Genomic DNA, 20109 nt, shown 5'->3' with positions numbered 1-20109 from the left:
TTAAAGTTTATTGAAGAATATCCAAAAAGATAACAGAACAGGTGATATTTGTAAAGTTGTCTTTTATTGTTGGTTCTATGTAGTACTGTAATATACATTGAATTACTTCCATTAAATGGCCTGGGATGCAATGCAGACAGTTTAAATAATTTACTTTCATCCTATTATTCCTCACTTGATGCTGATGAATTCAGGAACAACTCAATATATCGCTTCACTGGGTGACAGGAAAAACAAACAAAAAAAGCAAGGTTAATTATCATGTTTGTATTTAACATTTTGGATCACATTTGGGTTATTTCAGATGAACACACATATTGCTTACTTATATACTCTCTGTCTTTGGACATGGCTAAAACAGCATCTTGATGTGTTCTGAAGTAGGCATCTGCCTCACCAGTGGGTCGTCCTTCAGGACCATATTCTACAAGAACCTTCACCACCCTGATGGGAGCGAAAAACTGGAATGGAAATTACACTCCAGTCATTTGGTGCAGATTATATACTTGGCAAGATCAATTGAGGTGTTATGAAGGGGTTAGTACAAAATGAATTACTCACCCTTGTGTTGTTCCAAACCTGTAAGACCTTTGTTCATCTTCGGAACACAAATTAAGATATTTTTGATAATCCCAGGGCTTTCTGACCCTTTCCTTTCCTTTGCACACAAAAAGTATTCTCATAGCTTCATAAAATTAAGGTTGAACCACTGATGTCTCATGGCCTATTTTAACAATGTCCTTACTACCTTTCTGGGCCTTGAACCTGCAAGTCTATGCAGGGTCAGAAAACTCTTGGATTTCATCAAAAGTATCTTCATTTGTGTTCTGAAGTTAAAAGAAGGTCTTATAGGTTTGGACATGAGGATGTGTAATTAATGACAGAATGACAGTGAAGCATGCAACCAATCAAAAACCATGCTGTATCTTGAATAGAATAAATTCAATATAAAACCTTACCTTTACAACGTCCTCTCCTGTGGCTTCATATGGCAGGCCTCTCATGTGAATGAGGTTCTGTGTTGTTGATATAGAGCTACTGTTTGCTGTACACAAAATTGCAGATGTTTAGTACTGCACACAGTATACAACATGTGTATTAATATTTAAAGCCTGGTTGTAAAGGGACACTATAATAAACACCTGTTTTCATTGACCGTGTCGTGTCCTCCGCTTCGGGTGTAAAAGCTGATGTCTCATTTCGCCCTCTTCCATACTGGACTAGGATCTCATTTTTCCTGCTCGGGAAAATCTCAATATACCTGCATATGATGGGGGAAAAAACCCTTTGTGAACCCAGATCTGAAATGTTTGAGTACATACTTGATTCTAAATATTTTGGTGTTTGAAGAGAGGCAAGACACTTCAGGTAAGAGATAGCACCATACGTCCATAGTTGAGAATTGCAAACATTTTTGTATTATATATGCAAATGATCCATTATCTAAATAATTATAAAATTCTGAATGTATACAATCCGGCAAATTATACAGTTCAGGTCAAAAGTTTACATACACCTTGAAGAATCTGCAAAATGTTACATTTTGTAAAAATGTATTTTTACCAAAATAAGAGGGATCATACAAAATGCATGTTATTTTTTATTTAGTACTGACCTGAAAAAGATATTTCACATAAAAGATTTTTCCATATAGTCCACAAGAGAAAATAGTAATTGAATTCATAAAAATGACCCTGTTCAAAAGTTTACATACACTTGATGCTTAATACTATGTTGCATATGTAAACTTTTGAATGGGGTAATTTTTATAAATTCAACTATTATTTTTTCTTATTGACTATATGGAAACATCTTTTGTGAAATATCTTATTCAGGTCAGTACTAAATAAAAAATAACATGCATTTTGTATGATCCCTCTTATTTTGGTAGAGCAATTAACATTTTGCAGATTCTTCAAGGTGTATGTAAACTTTTGACCTCAACTGTATATGAACAAACACCTGCGTAAAATGCTTCAGAATATAGTTGGAAAAAAATTTGTAAAGTTTGGTGTAAGTGCTACTGACATTGAGAAATGTAAATGGAAAAAAATCATTTTGAGAAAATGGCCTTTAAAGATATGCAGTGTTTCTTCCCCTCGTTAATTAAACATTTAAATGCAGAAATTATAATATTAACAGAAAAACTCTGTTTGTTTGGCAACAAATAAAAAGGTTTAATTTTAATTTCATTAAAAATAAATAAATATTTAATGCCTGTATTTGATTATCAGACAAATTACAACACACAAGAACTTCTGGAAAAAAAAAAAAAAAAAAAAAAAAGAAAAGAAAAGAAAAAGGTTGTAGGGCCCTATTGTTCAAAATGTTGAAACTGAGATTTTTCGGTGATTTATTTTTTCACTGAAATAAATGTTTTTGTTATTACACAGAGAGCAATGTTCCGAAAAAAGTACCGCACAGTACTGTACCGTTGGTAATCCCCCCCCCCAAAACCTGGAATCCTAGGGGAAACACTGATATGTATTGTAATTTCGAACTTTATACACAATATGAATGCCTTATGGGAGGCCAGATAACTGAAAAACTTCCAGAAAAACATTTCGTTTGTGTCAAGTATTACTTGATAAAATACCAACCTGTTTCCAATGATTTCTCTATCTTTCTTTAGGGCCAATTCAGCCATTTCCTTAGTGGCAAACTGCACGAAGGCATCGCCTGAGTTTCTCCCTTTCCTGTCCAGGACTATCGTAACTCCATCTTCCACAATCTCCAACCCTGTTTTGAGAATATTAAGACACACAAATGAAGCATATGACTTTTATCTGTGCAGTAACATTCAAATGTCACATTTTTAAGGTTCTTACCAGAGAAAAACTGAATGATGTCTTTCTCCGTGCAGCTGAAGGGAAGCCCTTTGAGTCGCACCACTCCGTCTGACTCTGTAACCTGCTGTGTAGCCTTCAATATGGCTTCAGCGTCTTTGTTTGTTACCTCATACACTGAAACACATAACACCAGTATTTTCTAATATGGGCTCCGTGAAAAATCTGGCATGTGATAAAAAGAAAAAATAGTGCTTACCTTCAACAAAGCGCTGTCCCAGGTAATGCTTGTGCAGATCCAATGCTTTGCAAACGTCCTCCTCGTGCTCCAGCTCAATAAACGCCTTGCCCGTCGATCTGCCGTTTCTGTTGTGAATTATATGGATTCCCTCAACTCCACCACGGATCCTACAGTCTACAAAAATCAAACATTTTTTTGCTGAAATCTTTAATGATTTTCATAAAGTAAATGTAAAAGTAACTTTTACACTGTCAAGATTTCAACATTTTCTCAGTTGAAGTAACTTTAATTATTCATACATAAATTATTATTTTGAAAAAACATATATTGTGAGTCAATCAAATACGATAAATCAGGCTTTTGAACATTTTGCATTGCATTATATTTTTCCACAGAGCTTTGATTATGAAAACTAAGCATTTACATACATATAATTTTACTAAGACATTATTGAGATGTATAGAGGGACAACTGATATTTACATGCATTTTATCTAATAATTCACTAAAGTGTACTATTATAATTACATTAAACTACTGCCATAAAACATCTACTCCAATTTGCATAATTCTGCTCAGTTTGAGGCTCTAAATAAAATTGTGAGTTCTATATCCTCTCATATCATGGGCTAATATGATACAAAACACAAAATACATATCATACTTTTTAAACAAAAAATATTCTTTCATAATATTTCCAGCTGAAAAAGTTAGGTTTTCTGACTATTATTTCATATGTCTAGCTTTACATTTTAACATATCCTAAACTGACTTGACTTGATCAAATAGGTGAAGCATGTCTGCAAAAAGACCTGAGACTGTGAAAGATCAAAACAAGTACCAGAAAAGAATTTCAACAAGTCCTCTGCAGTACATGACCAAGGAAAACCCCTGGCCTGGATGATGAACACTTCTTTTGCTTGGGGCTCCTCAGAAGGGGTGTATTCTGGTAGTGGTGGGTACTCATCTTCCTTAGATGGTGCCTAAAACATTAAAAGAATAGTGTTTAATAGGAGAAAACCGCTAAACAGCATCATTTGTCTGGAACAGTCTTGTCTGTAAAAACACTGAACTGTACATAAATGGATCAGGTACCTCGCTAAATAGTCTTCGCTGATATAATGTCCATGGATGCTTGACTTCACGATCTGCTGAATATCTCGCTGACCATGAATGAACATCTCGACCTCGTGGTATTGTAAACTGCGCAGTTTTAATATGATTCAGAGTATCCAAGCATGGAAACTGCTGCTGTCTCCTGATACAGCGAACAAGAGACAACAAGAGCGTGCTCCTACTGAAAGCAGACATATTGTACTGTACAAAACTTCGCCTTGAAAATGAGCTTAAAACCTAAAATATACAGACAACTTTAACACGGCATGTTTCGGCTCAGTTGCTTGAAAAATCACGTTGACCTGCGGCATCAAAGGACAACATGACGTCAACAACACGCGCCCTTGACTTTGACAGTCCTTTCAAAATAAGAGTTGTAGTTCAAAACAGCAAAATACGCTGCTTGATTTGGATTTAGATTTTTTAAAATTGTTATAAAGCTAATTATTACAGTATTTTCTGAACATTATTTACTTTTTATTAGAATGCAGAAAATTTTTGTCTACACACAATAAAGATAGTATTAGATATTGTAAAGACGTTGTTTGTAAAATTACATTGTTGCTTTTTGTTATCGGTGTGCTAAATGTAAAACAAATTATCATCATATTATCTGGCAAACATACATTTTACAATAAGGTTTACAATTAAAAGTTATTTTCTGCTACCAGTTATTAGACACTAATAAACCTGAAGAGAAGCATTTTCATTCAAAATTATTTCTATAGCCCTTTCACAATAAACACTTTTTAAAGCCAATTTAGATCTGTTTATTTTTATTATGGCTGAAAAAATTAAACCAACCAGTCAAATGTTTTTATGTGTGTTTTATGTATGTTTTTTTAAATGTATTTTTATTTTTATTTATTTTTTTGTTAGCAGTCTTTTCTCTTCACCAAGCCTGATCCGAAATACAGCAAAAACAGTAATATTGTGAAATATTTTTACTATTTCATATAACTGCTTTTTATTTGAATATATTTTAAAATGTAATTTATTCCTGTGATCAAAGCTACATTTTCAGCATCATTACTCCAGTCTTCGGTGTAACATGATTCATCAGAAATCATTCTAATATGCTGATTTGCTGTTCAAGAAACATTTATTATTATTATTATTATTATTATTATTATTATTATTATTATTATTATTAATCATTGATTAAAAAATCATTGATTAAAAAATCATTATTAAAATCAGAATATTACAATGATTTCTGAAGGATCATGTGACACTGAAGACTGAAATAATGCTAAAAATTCAGTTTTTAAATTACAGGAATAAATTGCATTTTAAAACATATTCAAATAGAAAACAGTTATATTAAATAGTAGAAATATTTATATTTAGTGGTTTTGCTGAAATTTCGATTAACTAAATGCAGGCCTGGTGAGCAGAAAAGACTTAAAAATCTTACTGTTCAAAAACTTTTGAGCGGTGGTGTAATTTTTCTTTCAAAATTTTCCCAGTTACTATCAATTACAGTAACAGAGTTTATTTAGGACACAATTATTAGTTGAGTTCCCCAAAACGCTATTTTATATCATAATGCTAACGTGACTCTTATTTGAGAAGTAAGGCTTTCCATTGGGTTTACCAGCTGTCGTGATCTCGCGAGATTTGTTTCTCTGGAGAGACTTTGGATGGGAAGGAGAACTTTTGCACGGGCAGGATCAGTGTTGTTGTGGTGTTAAGGATATTACGGCTCAAATACCTTGCTTTCCCACCTTTCAACAGGCAAGATAACGGACTAGTGTCAATTTCTTATCTACAGCGCATTTTCCTCAAGGAGAGATGAGCTTTTTATTGTAAGTATGAGTGGGATCTGTAAATGGGAACACTGATGGCTAGTTAGCAAGCGTAGAAATACTGCTTTTGTCCCGAAGCTGCCTGTACATTATCAATGCTGATTCACAGCCGTCATTTATTAGAAGCTAACAGTAACGATATATAAAACAGCTGACAGAAACACAGTCTGATCCTGTCGCAGCAGATTAGTAACGTTACGTGAGCATCATAACACAAAACTGTAGTCTGGCTAATGAAGATACTTAGCAGTACATGAGGCCATCAGCAGCTGCATGAATTGGCTTTGGTTACTCATCATTAATTCTACAGTAATCTGACTGTGAACACAGCTGTGTTTCCCAACATCATGTCACTTATGTAAACGGGAGATGTCGTGTTTGTGCTTAGATAACAGTAGCTTTTTCTCAAATGTGTCACTCCATCATAATCCAAAGATGTTGTTGAAAATCATCATTTTTATTACAAAACTGTATTATCACCAATGACTGCTACCTTTACGAAACGTGCCAAAATTATTTGACACCAATCCCATCCCAGTATACATCATCCCAGTATAGCACGTCACAATATTGTACATTTTGCTTTTAGATGTTGATTTGTGTTCAGCTGCAACCTTTGTTCGTGTCCACATGTTTTTTTTTTTTTTTTAAATCATGCCTCAGTTTCTTTCTATATCTATATATTTTTAATAGGGAGATGCTACCTTGAAATAGATTTTATTGTGTTTTGACAAATAAACAAGTATCATCTTGATTAAAATGACAAAATGTCTTTAGAAGCATAAATATAATCATGTCAGCAATGTAAAAGGTAATGCATTTCTCTCTTCTTCTGCTTCCTATTGAAAATAGGAAGTAGGTTGTGCTGTAAATCAGTGTGTATGATTCGCAAGATACTTCAGTGAAGCCTCTTAAGTGGAATTATGGCTTGTGTTTAATTTAATTTGTGCAAAGAGTGTTTTTCACCGTTGTTATGTTGCTAAAATGGCAGAATTACGCTCTCAAACGTTTTTTGCATGCACATGTTTTTCGCTTTGTGAAGACTGGAATTCCCCGTCTAACTTCTGCTCTGATGTAGTCGCCTGACTCAAGAAAATATCATTATGGGTAAAAGATAATGTCATTTGGGACCATCTCGACCTGAAAATGGGTCTGATCTTCTTTATTGTTGGCTTGAAACATTCAAGTGAATGGTTATTCAAGTGAGTCCTTCAGAAGGTTTGCCTGTATTTGTTTGTCACTTCCAGTTTTCCTTCGTTGTTTGCTGTGCAAATTCTGTCCTGTTTGTGTCTAAACAGGTGGACATGCTGAACAGAGCAGCTGTTGAATTGGTGAAGACAGGCTCACTGTGAGGTGTTGATAGGCCAGTAAATGCACATAGGCTTGTAGGGTCAACTCAGAGGAGGAGTTTTACTGGGTTTTATGGAGCTGCTTAGGTGTCAAGCTTTGGAGGTTTTAACTGTATATGAAGTCTTCAGGAGGTTTAAACACCAAGATTTTTTCTCTATCTTTGTGGCTTGTCCAAAGGGCTTTAGAATTTTATAAAGGCAAAAGCAGCTTTTAATAGCATTGATACCACATTTTGGAGTGATATAATACAATTAAAAAGAAAAGCATTTTAGGTAAAAGCCATGTGAATGTATGTTTTTTTTAAAACAAGTTCAGTGCTGGTCTTTTATAATGTGACACTATACATTTTTTGTATTTCATTACTGAAAATTTAAAAACAAATAGGCAACAACAATTGTAGCTTCTGTAATTTGTTGTAAACAAGGCATGTGTATCAGAGGTTTACATTTACCTTTTATATTTTCTCTGTTGTAAAGTGAGTTTCTAAATGTAAAAGTGTAGCAATTTGTAATTTTTCTTAACCGAGTTTAGTATCTTTTCTTTCAGTGTAAGTTTGTAGCAATCATTAAAGCCTGAACGTCCTCCATTCTTTCTCTTCTGTCGTTTTACAGTGGAAGCCGCTCGTCAAAGACGTTCAAGCCGAAGAAGAACATTCCCGAGGGCTCCCACCAGTATGAGTTACTGAAGCATGCAGAGGCCACGCTGGGCAGCGGGAACCTGCGCATGGCTGTCATGCTGCCCGATGGAGAGGACCTTAATGAATGGGTCGCAGTCAACAGTAAGCATGTGACTTTAATATGGGAAAAAAAAACAACCTTTGTTTGCATCCTCAGTGTGTGTTAAAAGGCTGAACATTTGCTGTGGTTATAAAGGTTTTTGTTTTTGTTCTTAATTGAATATAGGTCTGCTGCTGCAGAATTAAATATTAGGCTGAATCAAAATCTCAAAAAGGTGAAAAATGAAATCAGATGACTTGACATGACAGTTCAATTAGTTCTTAATTGTATATAGAAATATATTCGTCTTTATTATTCATGTTCTTATTAATATTGGTAGATACGACCTCAAGCATCCTTCCCATCAAACACATCTCAGCCAAAACATATGTGTCACATTCAGTTTCATGGGTTCAAAGAGATTGAAAGCTCATACCTCAGATACTCTGCCAAACATCTGTTTGGTCTTGATCATGTATATATATCATGTGTATCACGCTGAAATCATGCGTTTTAAACCATATTAGTTTAAACTTCTTTCTTGCGAACCCGTGGTTGTGCTGTGGGTGGAAACGTGCAGATTAAGGGGCGGTAATATTATAAGAAGATCCCCTTCCTACACCAAGGACAAGTGAAATCTGAGTGGCTTGTTATTTCACATGCTTGCAGAAAAAGGCTTACTAAAACAAAGTTACTGGGTTGTCAGTTTTTCATGATATGTCTCCTTTGAAACATGTAACCTATTTCCCCTTAATATTAAAGATTTTGTATAATATCAGTGTTTTTTTACTACAAATATTAGATGTGTACAAATGGTAACATCTAAAATATACTCTCATGCGTTTAAAGAGGTCTTCCCAGTAAACATCCCTTTTATAATGCCTTTTTGTAGGTCAGTTTTGCAACATTTGCTTGGATTCATTCATAGCCTCTGGCCTTCTTCTATTTTTAACAATAGAGACAGCGGAGCTTTCTTAGATTATTAGCCGCAGGGACCGAGGGCTGAATACAGACTCAGCGGCAGTGCTGATGTTGCTAGGGTTTAGGGTTTCATCTAATTGCTGCCGCTCATGAAATATTGGGTGTACCCAACTTCTGCTATATAATTAGAGCAGGGTTTCTCCCCCCTTGAGGTTTGTGATAGAACTGCAGTTGTAGATATTTATGTTGTTATTGTTTGGAAGTAGGTTTATTTCAGAGTCAGACTATATGTTTTTACATAGTTAAAGATGCTGGCATAGGTTTGGATTATAATAATGTTTCATGTGCTTGTAGCTGTGGACTTCTTTAACCAGATCAACATGCTGTATGGGACCATCACAGACTTCTGCACTGAGGAAAGCTGCCCACTAATGTCTGCTGGACCTAAGTAAGTATTAACAGTACTATGTCATGTGAAATATTTTTAGCATACTACCATTGAAAGGTTTGTGTTTGGTCTCTTAATTCCATGAAATATTATTAAAATTTTAAATAACTTTTCTGTTTGAATACACCATACCAGTCAAAAGTTTTTGAACAGTAAGATTTTTAATGTTTTTTAAAAAAAAGTCACAGAGCCTGCATTTATCTGAACCAGAGTACAGCAAAAACAGTACAATTTTTGAAATATTTTTACTGTTTAAAATAACTCTTTTTTATTATTATTATTATATGAGTATATTTTAAAATGTAATTTATTCCTGTGATTTAAAAGCTGAATTTTTCTATAATTTCTTTCCCAAAAAAAGACAAAAGTTATACTGACTCCAAACTTTTGATTGGTATAGTGTATAATGTTACAAAAGCTGATTTTTGGATCTTTCTATTTGTCAAAGAATTCTGAATAAATATATACTCAACTGTTTTAAATATTGATAATAATAATAATAAAAATCAGCATATTAGAATGATTTGTGAAAGATCATATGAGACTGAAGACTGGAGTAATGATGCTGAAAATTTAGTTTTGAAATCACAGGAATAAATTACATTTTAAAATATATTCAAATAGAAAGCAGTTATTTTAATTAGTAAAAATATTTAAAAAATATTGCTGCTTTTGCTGTATTTTGAATCAAATAAATGCAGGCTTGGTGAGCAGAAAAGACTACTTTAAAAACATTAAAGCTTACGGTTCAAAAACTTTTGACTGATAATGTATATTTTAAAATTTAATTAATTTATTCATGTGATGGCAAAACTTTTTCAATGTTGAATGTTGATTATCAATGTTGAAAACAATTCTTTGATGAACAGAAAATAAAAAATAAATAAATAAATAAATAAAAAAGTACATTGAAAAAAACGTCACTTGATCAATTGAATGCATTCTTGATTAATAAAAGTATGAATTTCTTTACCAATGTGTACTGGTAATGTGTAAAAAGTGATTGCATGTGTAATAAAAATTTATAAAAATCTATGTCGTCTGCAGATATGAATATCATTGGGCCGATGGAACCAACATAAAAAAGCCAATTAAATGTTCAGCTCCGAAGTACATTGATTACCTGATGACTTGGGTCCAAGATCAGCTTGACGATGAGACGCTTTTTCCTTCAAAAATAGGTGTGCTACTCCTCTAGATTCCTGTGCTTGATCTACAAATTTGTCATGCTTTTTCTTTGCAGAGCTCATCATAATCATGAACGGATTTGTCCACACGGTGGCGCTTTTAAAGCATCAATGAAGCATGCTTTAAACACATCAAGGAAACTAGTTGCCATATCCACAGCGTATATTCTATTAGTCATTGCTTGAATTCTAAAACTAAAGTTGCTTTTTTGTGACATTTATAGGGGTCCCTTTCCCAAAGAACTTCATGTCGGTGGCCAAGACCATTTTGAAGAGACTCTTCCGTGTTTACGCTCACATCTACCACCAGCACTTTGACTCTGTTATCCAGCTGCAGGAGGAGGCGCACCTCAACACCTCGTTCAAGCACTTTATCTTCTTCGTTCAGGTATGCACTTCTGGATGTGTGACTTTGAATGTATAGCCAACTTCACTGTAAACACGTCTGTCTTTTTTTTTTTTTCAGGAGTTTAATTTGATTGATCGGAAAGAACTAGCACCCCTTCAGGAGCTGATTGAGAAGCTCACATCCAAGGACAGATAAATCTGCTGTTCCTATCTTCTCTAATTTCTCTGTACAGGCAGCCTGGCTTTGTTCTCTGTGTTTGAAAGGTGTGTGGGAATGTTTCCTTCAAGAGTTGGAATAGGCTGACTCCAAAAAAAAACAAAAAACGAAAATAAAAACACTCGATAAGCCACAGCTCTAAACATAGGTCAAGGTCATAGTGGAATTATACTCCTTTTGACGTCGTCTCAAACACGATCTAAGTGCCTGATATGTCCACTTTCAAAATTGCTAGCATTTGTATAAAAGCACTACCACTGGCTATAAAACGTCTTCATGATTATGCTTTTGATTTTTTTTTAGGAGTACATTGATGATAATTAGTGGTATGGTAGCTTTTTTTCCTCTTAATGGATTTATTTAGAAGTTCATAGATATAAAAAGTCCTGAATGAAGCATTCGTTGATTTTTCACAGAGGTGAAGATGTTTCATTTTAACTGCTCCCTGTGTCTCATGACATGTTTGGGATTTCCGTTATCTATTTCAGTAGTAGAACTGCTTTGTTCACTTCAGTTTTTATTCAGCCCTCTATGAATCTCTCCTTATTGTAAGACATTTCAGTTATTATGGAAGAACACTGGGCCCACAGTTTGCCTGCCATTGCTTTTAAACCACTACATTACTTTTGAATAAGTACTTATGTTGATGAGCCAGGTTCTCTCCCAGACGTCAGGGGTTTGTCTGTTAGAAGCTGGGATGAAATGAGCTGACTATGCAAGATCGGTATATACTATTTGATCTCATTTTTTCATACACTATAAAACGCAAGGCTTTTACATTCTTCTATTCAGGGATGTGGAAACCATGGGCACCTTTTAAGTGTATAACCACAAAAAATCTAATGAGAAAGATTCATGTTTCTCTAGATGTTAATTAAGCTGCCCTAATCTGTATTAGTATTTCAAACATCCAGAACGTTCACTTAAAACATGAACTAAATTATGAGGAGGTGAATGCAAGTTGTATAAAATCTATGATAGATTTGATTCAGAACTGCTCTTTATTCAACAAACACTTATATTGCTGTCAAACTAGTTGGTGGTCCTCAGTATAATTTAAGCAGTGCATACATTTGGTCTTTATGAAGTTTCACCCCATGAATGTTAATTTTTCTGAATGTTACAAGAAAATGTGTTATTCTGAATAGCACACGGTTAAAATGTTTCTCAGAGACTTTCACATCACTTTATTTCAGAACAGTAAGAGATTGATTATAGACAAATGTACTAAACATTTTTGATGGCAAGTTGTAAATACTGTAAACAGAAAAGGTATGCAATTGGAATAACACGAGATGTGTAACATGCTGAACTTTTGTGGTACAATGCTGAATACTGTTTATAGGATAATAAACCTGTTTGAACAAAATTTGGTTGGTGTTGTTCGTTTCAGTACTACAAGGAAAAATAGTACAAGTATTTGCTTTTTCTTGAATGAATCATACTAGCTCCAGAATATAAAGAGTTCAGACGCAAAACCAGCTAAAAGCCATTTCGAGATAAATATACTGAGTGAATGCTCCTGACACATAGTATACCTCTATCAAATACTTTTACTTCAAACTTGCTAAATTCCAGCCTCAGCCCAATCAGAAGTACCAGTACTTGCATAGAAACCTATACAAAGTAGCCAGAAAGAAATGCTCATTTTAAAGAAATGCATCAGATGGATTTAGAGGCTTTTGCATCTGCAACTCTTCTAGAATAACATATTCCACTTATAAAGGTAACACTTTAGAGTACACTTATTCACTATTAACTATGACTTTTTCCTTAATGAATTTCTAATTTGCTGATTATTAATGGTGAGTAAAGTAGTTGGATTGGGTAGGATTAGGGATGTAGAATAAGGCATTAATATGTGCTTAATTAGTACTAATAAATGGCTAATATTCTAGTAATAATGCATGCTGATAAGCAACTAGTTTAGAAACCGTAAAATAAAGTGTTACCAAATGTCTTTACTGTGATGTGTGTATAAATTTCACTCAAATTAAATTGTAACCACTTCAGTAATATGCAGGGGCTGAGTGAGATCCAGTGTGTCCATAAAAATACTTCCTATAAAGTAAGGTTATTATTTTAATACTAGTCTGTCCATTCCCATAACCCCACCTTTAATTCAAAAACAAGGTAAAAAAGGTTGGAACACATGTTCATGGTAGTCTCATTTGGGTGTGACAAATTGATTTCAAGACTACAGATTAAACCTGCCAGTCACCTTAGTCATATGTAGCCATGATTGGGTTCATCCCTCGGGTCTATGGTGTTGCAATTCATTTTCTTGTCCTGGCTAATGTTTGTGGAAATTACGTGTATAAAACAACAATCAGTCATAATCTATGAGCCAGTATCAACCCATTACAATGTGAAAGTTGCTTTAGGCGTGTTTCCGAAGAATGATGACTGAAGACATTTGCTAGTGGTTTTACAAAACATGAAAAAAATTCTATTGAGCACTTTTTGAGAGACTGTGAGCTCCCTGTCGGCTCTTTATTTCTATAACCTGGGCTCTCACAAGTCTTTAGACTGTTTGTACTTTGATAGCAAAGGTTCAGAGAAGTCAAAGTTGTTCTGAAGTGTAACCTTATGCTTTAAAGATGTTCAGACAGAAATTCTCTGCATTTTAAAGGAGGTTTGGGGGATCAAAGACTTAAGTTTATGATCTTCTGGTCGTGTTTTTCGTCCACTTAAATCCTCTCTCTCCATGGGCACTTCATCTTAACCAACCTTGCGTTTTGAAACCGCTTAGGGTTGAGCTGTATGGATAAACAGACATCTAATAATATTAAAATATCATACAAGTATCAGAGCCTAAACTTTAAGAGCTTCTGTGATATTGGTTCCTGGATGATAACTATGCTGTGCATTTGTTGTTACTAATCATTCATTATAATTAGTAGATACTAATCCACCTTTTTACCGTAAGAGCGGGCGCGGCCATTTGTAAATTGTATGCGTCTGGCTTTGGGTCTCATTAGCTTCCAGCTATTTTTAGCTGTACAATAAAGCTCGTTTTGCTGCTTGATATTGCAAATGGGTGTGTATTAATATGTTATTTTAATGCATTATCTCAATTACGAATACACTGGTTTGTAGTACAAACAGTTTTACCGTTTACTGCACGTTGTTATTATTCTGGTTGCGGCTAACCGGAAGTTGGATACTGCTCAACCCAAATTATCTTAATAGCCTGAAATCGCACGCCACCTTTTTATTATTATTATCATTTTTTAAAATAATATTTCTTAACCAAGATAACATTATGAAAGTAAACCCGTGTACTCTTGATTTCTGTTTGTAAGTGTACATCTACAGATAAGCTCACAGTAGAGGGAGACAAAACATTTGTGATTGAAAGCTAATTTATTGAACCTCATCTCGTGACTGGCCTCACGCTGACGCTGAATTAATACAAGGTTCAATAAGAGCACAGAAGAACGAGAACAAAAAGACCATCTTGATCTTTCTCTGAGTTGCTTTTGTTCATAAAGGTCAGAAATGTCAATGTAGCTGATTGTTAAAGGCCAGAGATTCAGTAATTAGAATAATCTGATTCTTCCACGTCCTTAAAGTTTTTTTAAAGAATGAGTTAGCCTCAGTACCAGCTCAGTAATGTCATCAAGAATTAATGTGATTATATGTTGTCTTGACATGTGAGTTGTATTAGGTGGAACCAAGAGCTTGTCTTTGCATTTCAAGAGATAAAGTAAATTAAGATGGATTTATTATTTTATGTATCTCTTTAGTAACAGGTAAAATCCTATAATTCATACGAAACACCTTTGTCCTTCTTACATGGTGAACAATTGTGTAATCTTGTAAGTGCTCAGTGCTTTCCTAAATGTCTGCAGTTTTACTGGAATTGTGAGTAAATGTTTTCCTCCCTAGTGCAAAAGCTCTGTGTTGGTTAAAATCTGCACACTAGACCCCTGGGCTTCTGATTTCTTCTGTACCTCCAAGCGACTTCATCTTGACAGCATTCATATATTCTAGCTGTCTACGCTGAGCCACCTCACATTTTCTTGCATTAGGATTTAATCTTGAGCATTTTGAGTGTTTATTTAAAGGGATATTGCAGTGCACTATGAAATTGTTTTTTGCAATCCTTTTTATTCTCAATTGATGTGTGGTTTTAGGACATCATTACTTATTCTGCAGAACTCCCAACATTCACAGCGGTTAAATGCATTTAGTTTACTATAATGAGAACTGAAAAATAATTTGAAAGAGATGAGTATCAGTGAATATCACATGACGTCTGTATGTATGTCTCCAGCAAATGAGCAAGAATGAGATTAAAAATCTCAGACTGATTACTAGCTATACTCACATACATTCTAAACGTTTGTGGCTGATGAGATTTTTATTACTTTTTTTTTTTTTTTTTTTAATGTTTTTGAAAACATAAGTATCTTATGTTTATCAATGCTGCATTTATTTGATCAAAATACATTAAAAAAACAGTCATATTGTGAAATATTATTACAAGTTAAAATATGCCATTTCTATTTTAATATATTTAAAAATGTAATTTATTCCTGTGAATTTTCATCAGCCATTACTCCAGTCTTCAGTATCACATGATCCTTCAAAAATCATTCTAATATGCTGATTTGCTGCTCAAACGTTAATTATTGTCAATGTTAAAATCAGTTCTGGTTCAAAAAAGCCATTGCTTAATAAAAGTATTAATTTCTTTAAAAAAAATTCTTATTGACCTCAGACTTTTGAGTGGTAGTCTTTAGTCAAAGTATATGGAGCTGTTTTCTTTTAGTTTTTCATTCAAAAGACATTTGAAATGGATATAATTAGGTTAGATGAACTCTTTGATCAGTCATACTGTGTGGCAATAAATGCACAAAACAACACATAAGTCATACAAAATAGTCATTTGTAGTTTATTAGTCCCTGCTGAGCCTCACTTTGAGAGTAATACTGGTTGGCATCTTCTTGTTCTCAATGAGAAATGATACAACTCTTGACACATCCTTAAACGTGACAGATCTTCCACCCACTTTAAGTACTTGAGCCGAATTTGCAGACTTTCACACAGTCGGATCTCTCTCTAATACCTCTGATGTTTTCTCAAAAGTTGAGCCTGACTGGAATGAGCCGGCGCCACTTTAGGTGCAAAGACAAACAAACGGGTTCTTCTAATCGGTAAATCTCCACTGAGCAATGATGGTCCACTTCTGTTCTCTTTGAGATAGCGAAAGCACGCAAAAATGGTTATTATGCAATGGAAGATAAAACATGTTCCTTGAGTGGCAGACAAAGATACACACTCTCAGGCATAATATTTTTGGCTGTCCACTTTTAAAATTTCTCATCTGTAATTCATCTGATATATTCCAAACACTGTTAATCCATATTTAAATTAAAATTTCATCAACTAGAAAGAATACTATAATCTGTCAACTACATTGTAATCATATGAATGAAAGACAAGCTAGAGCGCATCACAAACACTATGAGGTTATTTGCATTAATGTGGCAACATACAGACAATGCATTTGAATGAGACATTTTTAAATGACTAGACGATGACGAACCTTATTTAGTGTATATAGCATTAAGCTTTTAAATGCCTTTGTAACCTACAGTGGGCACATAAGTCAGTTTAACAATAGAATTCTGGGATTGATTGGAGTTGTTGCTCATGTGTGGCAATTGTTCTGAATGTATGTAGTCATTGTCTTCTGAGATTTGGGAGTTGACTATGAAGTACATGTAGATAAATACATGTAGTTTCTGAAAGCTAGAAAGGTCAAAGGCTGTGTTGTAACATGCATGGATATACCATATGTGTACTCAGTCACAGTGATTGACATTAAATGTAAAACCGAATGTTGTCACTCTGACAGGAATTTATTACACATACTGTATGTATGATGACTTAAGCATTCTGTTTCACACAGTGTCATGACGCTGTCATCTCAGCACTAGATTAAACCAGTAATGAGGATTTGAACATGCCACCAGCAAAATTTTCATATTTTGTTGTATTAATATATTGAGCATGTAATGAATAATTCTGAATATGTCAAAAGAAAGAACAGAGCCTCTGCTTTTTTACACTTCACACGTCACACCATATCAGGATCGAATTTAGAACGATGATCAAAACACATGGAGTAGATTGCTTCCATCAACACCTCCAAAGCTACACAGTCCTATACCACTTCCTGGGTCAACATTTCATTTGGTAACAATAAGCGGTTTCGATTTATATGCTTTTATACTAATGTTTGATGATGGCATTATTAGGGTCTAAGCATTAAAGGTGCTTTTTTTTCTTCGTCTTCTTCTTCTGCTCTTTGGCATCCCATTGAACCGTATGGTAAAAAGTTGTACAATTTGGTACACAGATAGAGGACAGTCTGAACATTAACCACAGCGAATTTGGAGTCTCTAACTCAAACCCTCTAGTACCACCACCTGTCTAAATTTGCATGCACGTTTGTGCTAACTTTTGAACTGTAAGGGCTTTTTTCCTCTAATGTTCTTTTTTCCTTGGTCAAGATGAATTAAATGTATCCTATGATGTGATTTTTCATTATAATTTTTTCCGCAATTTAGAATTTTTCAAAAAACGTACTTTTTTGAACTCCTCCTAGACCATTTGTCTGATTTTCACAAAAATTGAACCAAAGTAGACGTGATGTCCACACTAATATGTTTTCGTTTGAAAAGCCCGTGACAGCGCGTGACATGGACGCGTCAGTGAATGATGAGATATTTCTGTAAATAAAATGATCCTGCCAAGAATTGCATGAAAACTTATATCTGTATCATCTCAGTGAGTTTTTAACGCATGCGCAGTATGGCGAGTTTAACATTTTCCTACATTTCAGTGTGGATGAGAAACATTTGGAAAATGCTTGAAAACACTAGTGTGTTTTAAACTGAAAACTCAGTTTTCAAATGTATCCGGATTAATGTAGACGTAGCCCATATCTCCGCAATGCTTTAGCGTATTCAAACCAAACTTGGTGTGTGTTATGACAAGCATGCTTTGAGTTTACTTGCACATTTTCAGCATAGTGACACCTAGTGGTCAGGAGATATGAAAAATTGGCTATTTTTGCTTATAACTTCTGAATGGTTAGACCAAAAATCACAAGACTGGTCTCTTTCCATTCAGAGGTGTTCCCATGTCAGCCATTTTGGGTATTCACCATTTTGATTTATATTTTACGAATGTATTCGAGTACTGTTACAAAACTTAGGTCTCTTTGGCACCATGTCTTGAAGGTAGTCAAAAAGTTTGCTTGTGGTCAAAAATTATAGTGAAATTTCAAAAAATACAAATAACTTTTGATTAATTTTGGCTATTGTTATAAGACACATCTCAATAGATTCCTTGGATAATGCCAAGAACACAAATACCAATTATGCCATAATTGTCCGAACTTCGCCAACACTTTGCCTTTTGTCATGTGACTGGTCTTGTTAGATTCCTTAGATCAAAGACTACAGAATGTAGTCACTTGTATAATTTTGAATGGAGAAAAATGCTCAATATCACAGGAAGACTCTGGAATAAAAGAGCCAATCGCTAATTGGTAAATTCAGGGCATCACTCCGGTTGCTATATAAACAGTCAGTGTTCTGAGACGTGTGCACTGGCTGATCTAGCCTGATAAATAAGCCTTTATGCTATTTGAGCAAAAGAAACAACATTTATGATACAATTGTTGTCAGGTTTCATTGGTGATTTCAAATATGAAATGTAATCATAAGCTTGGTGAACAGTTTCAGAGAATTTGATGTTTCGCCATTCAAAGAGATAGAAGCTAAACTTGCATTCAAAGATGGCCGCTATGTAAAATTATGCTTACATTATGCTGAGAACATTGATACCAATTATGGCATAATCAGCTGAACTTCCAATCCACCATTTGATTTATGTTGAAAACCTACCTCCTATACCATTGGTTTTAATTTTCACCAAATTCTACCCAAATCATCTTCAGATCATGTTGGCAAAAATTATGGATTTCTTGTTAATCAACAAATTGGTTTTCGCTAAACCGCATTAATAAATTTGATGGCATGGATGCAAAACTGCATCTGAGGCTGTATCTCTGCAAAGCTTTGACATACTGACACCAAACTCTATGTGTGTCATTGTCACCTCACACTGACCACACCACATCAATTTGGTATCAGCGCCACCTACTGGTAAAATCTGATAAAACATTAAATCATATTAGCCTACTAATGATTGAATATCTGATTGATTTAATTTGAGTAAAATCACCTCTGTGTTTGATCCAGAGATTTAGTACTCTTTTAGAAGATGTGTCACAGCGCCTCCTACCGTATAACAGTGAAAAAAACACAGAAAGCCAGAAAATTCCCGTTAAAGGGGTCATCGAATGCTAAGTTCACTTTTACATGTTGTTTGAACATTAATGTGTGTTGGCAGTGTATGTACAAATCTACCCTATAATGATAAAAATCCATGCAGTGGTTTTTAATTAATCTGTAAAAATAATATCCCCTTTTTCAAATTGAGCAGTTCTCAGATGCCTGAGGCCACTCCCACGACAGTTGATTGACATGAGCTCTTACCTCAGACCAGCTGTCACAGTCCAGTAACTTTCCTTGTTTCGATGCCGAAACAGGCTTGTAAGTTAGACAAGAATATATCCAATTGAGCGATTGAGGTGTTGTGTTGCTGGATGTAATAATGAACATAGTGGTCGTCATTTACTCCTGACATCTGAGCAGCTGAAGATGCAGTAGATTACATTTGTTTGTGAATGGAATGCGCCTCCCGATCTACATATATCCATCTATGTTCGCGCGAATCATTCATGATCCAGCTTCACTTACAGCAGAAGTGAGTATAAGCGTTTTTTTATGAATCTTTGCGATCGCCTTTCCTAATAACATGGTAGTTAGGAAGTTTAGCGGCTAAATGCGGTTAAAGTAAACAAGATCGTCATTCCACAGAGAGAAGA

At 34.6% G+C, this 20109-nt stretch overlaps 2 protein-coding genes across 2 annotated transcripts; one reads left to right on the top strand and one right to left on the bottom strand.

The window, feature by feature from the left end:
* Positions 1-55: 55 nt before the first annotated feature.
* grsf1 (G-rich RNA sequence binding factor 1) lies at positions 56-4491 on the bottom strand. The gene is made up of 9 exons (XM_051108791.1): positions 4122-4491; positions 3868-4009; positions 3046-3201; positions 2829-2963; positions 2601-2739; positions 1143-1261; positions 960-1045; positions 326-461; positions 56-217 (listed from the first exon to the last, which is right to left on the bottom strand). Exons 1-9 carry the CDS (start codon positions 4335-4337, stop codon positions 165-167), a joined length of 1182 nt encoding a protein of 393 aa, XP_050964748.1. The 5' UTR covers positions 4338-4491; the 3' UTR covers positions 56-164.
* Positions 4492-5761: 1270 nt separating this feature from the next.
* Positions 5762-11874, top strand: mob1ba (MOB kinase activator 1Ba). The gene is made up of 6 exons (XM_051111010.1): positions 5762-5950; positions 7912-8078; positions 9292-9385; positions 10433-10566; positions 10797-10960; positions 11039-11874. The coding sequence occupies exons 1-6, from the start codon at positions 5937-5939 to the stop codon at positions 11114-11116; spliced, it is 651 nt and encodes a 216-aa protein (XP_050966967.1). The 5' UTR covers positions 5762-5936; the 3' UTR covers positions 11117-11874.
* Positions 11875-20109: the final 8235 nt, after the last annotated feature.

The sequence above is a fragment of the Labeo rohita genome, chromosome 5 (genome assembly GCF_022985175.1).
Source record: "Labeo rohita strain BAU-BD-2019 chromosome 5, IGBB_LRoh.1.0, whole genome shotgun sequence".
NCBI lineage: Eukaryota > Metazoa > Chordata > Actinopteri > Cypriniformes > Cyprinidae > Labeo > Labeo rohita.
Note: the sequence above shows the minus strand (reverse complement) of the source record. Positions and strands in the feature narration are given on the sequence as shown.

Coding starts and splice junctions, on each gene's coding strand:
- grsf1 (XM_051108791.1), bottom strand. CDS start 4,337: ATGTCTGCTTTCAGTAGGAGCACGCTCTTGTTGTCTCTTGTTCGCTGT. Junction 3,202..3,867: donor CTTGTTGAAATTCTTTTCTG/GTACTTGTTTTG, acceptor TGATTTTTGTAG/ACTGTAGGATCCGTGGTGGA. Junction 218..325: donor CAAAGACAGAGAGTATATAA/GTAAGCAATATG, acceptor CCTGTCACCCAG/TGAAGCGATATATTGAGTTG.
- mob1ba (XM_051111010.1), top strand. Junction 9,386..10,432: donor CTAATGTCTGCTGGACCTAA/GTAAGTATTAAC, acceptor TGTCGTCTGCAG/ATATGAATATCATTGGGCCG. Junction 10,961..11,038: donor ACTTTATCTTCTTCGTTCAG/GTATGCACTTCT, acceptor TTTTTTTTTCAG/GAGTTTAATTTGATTGATCG.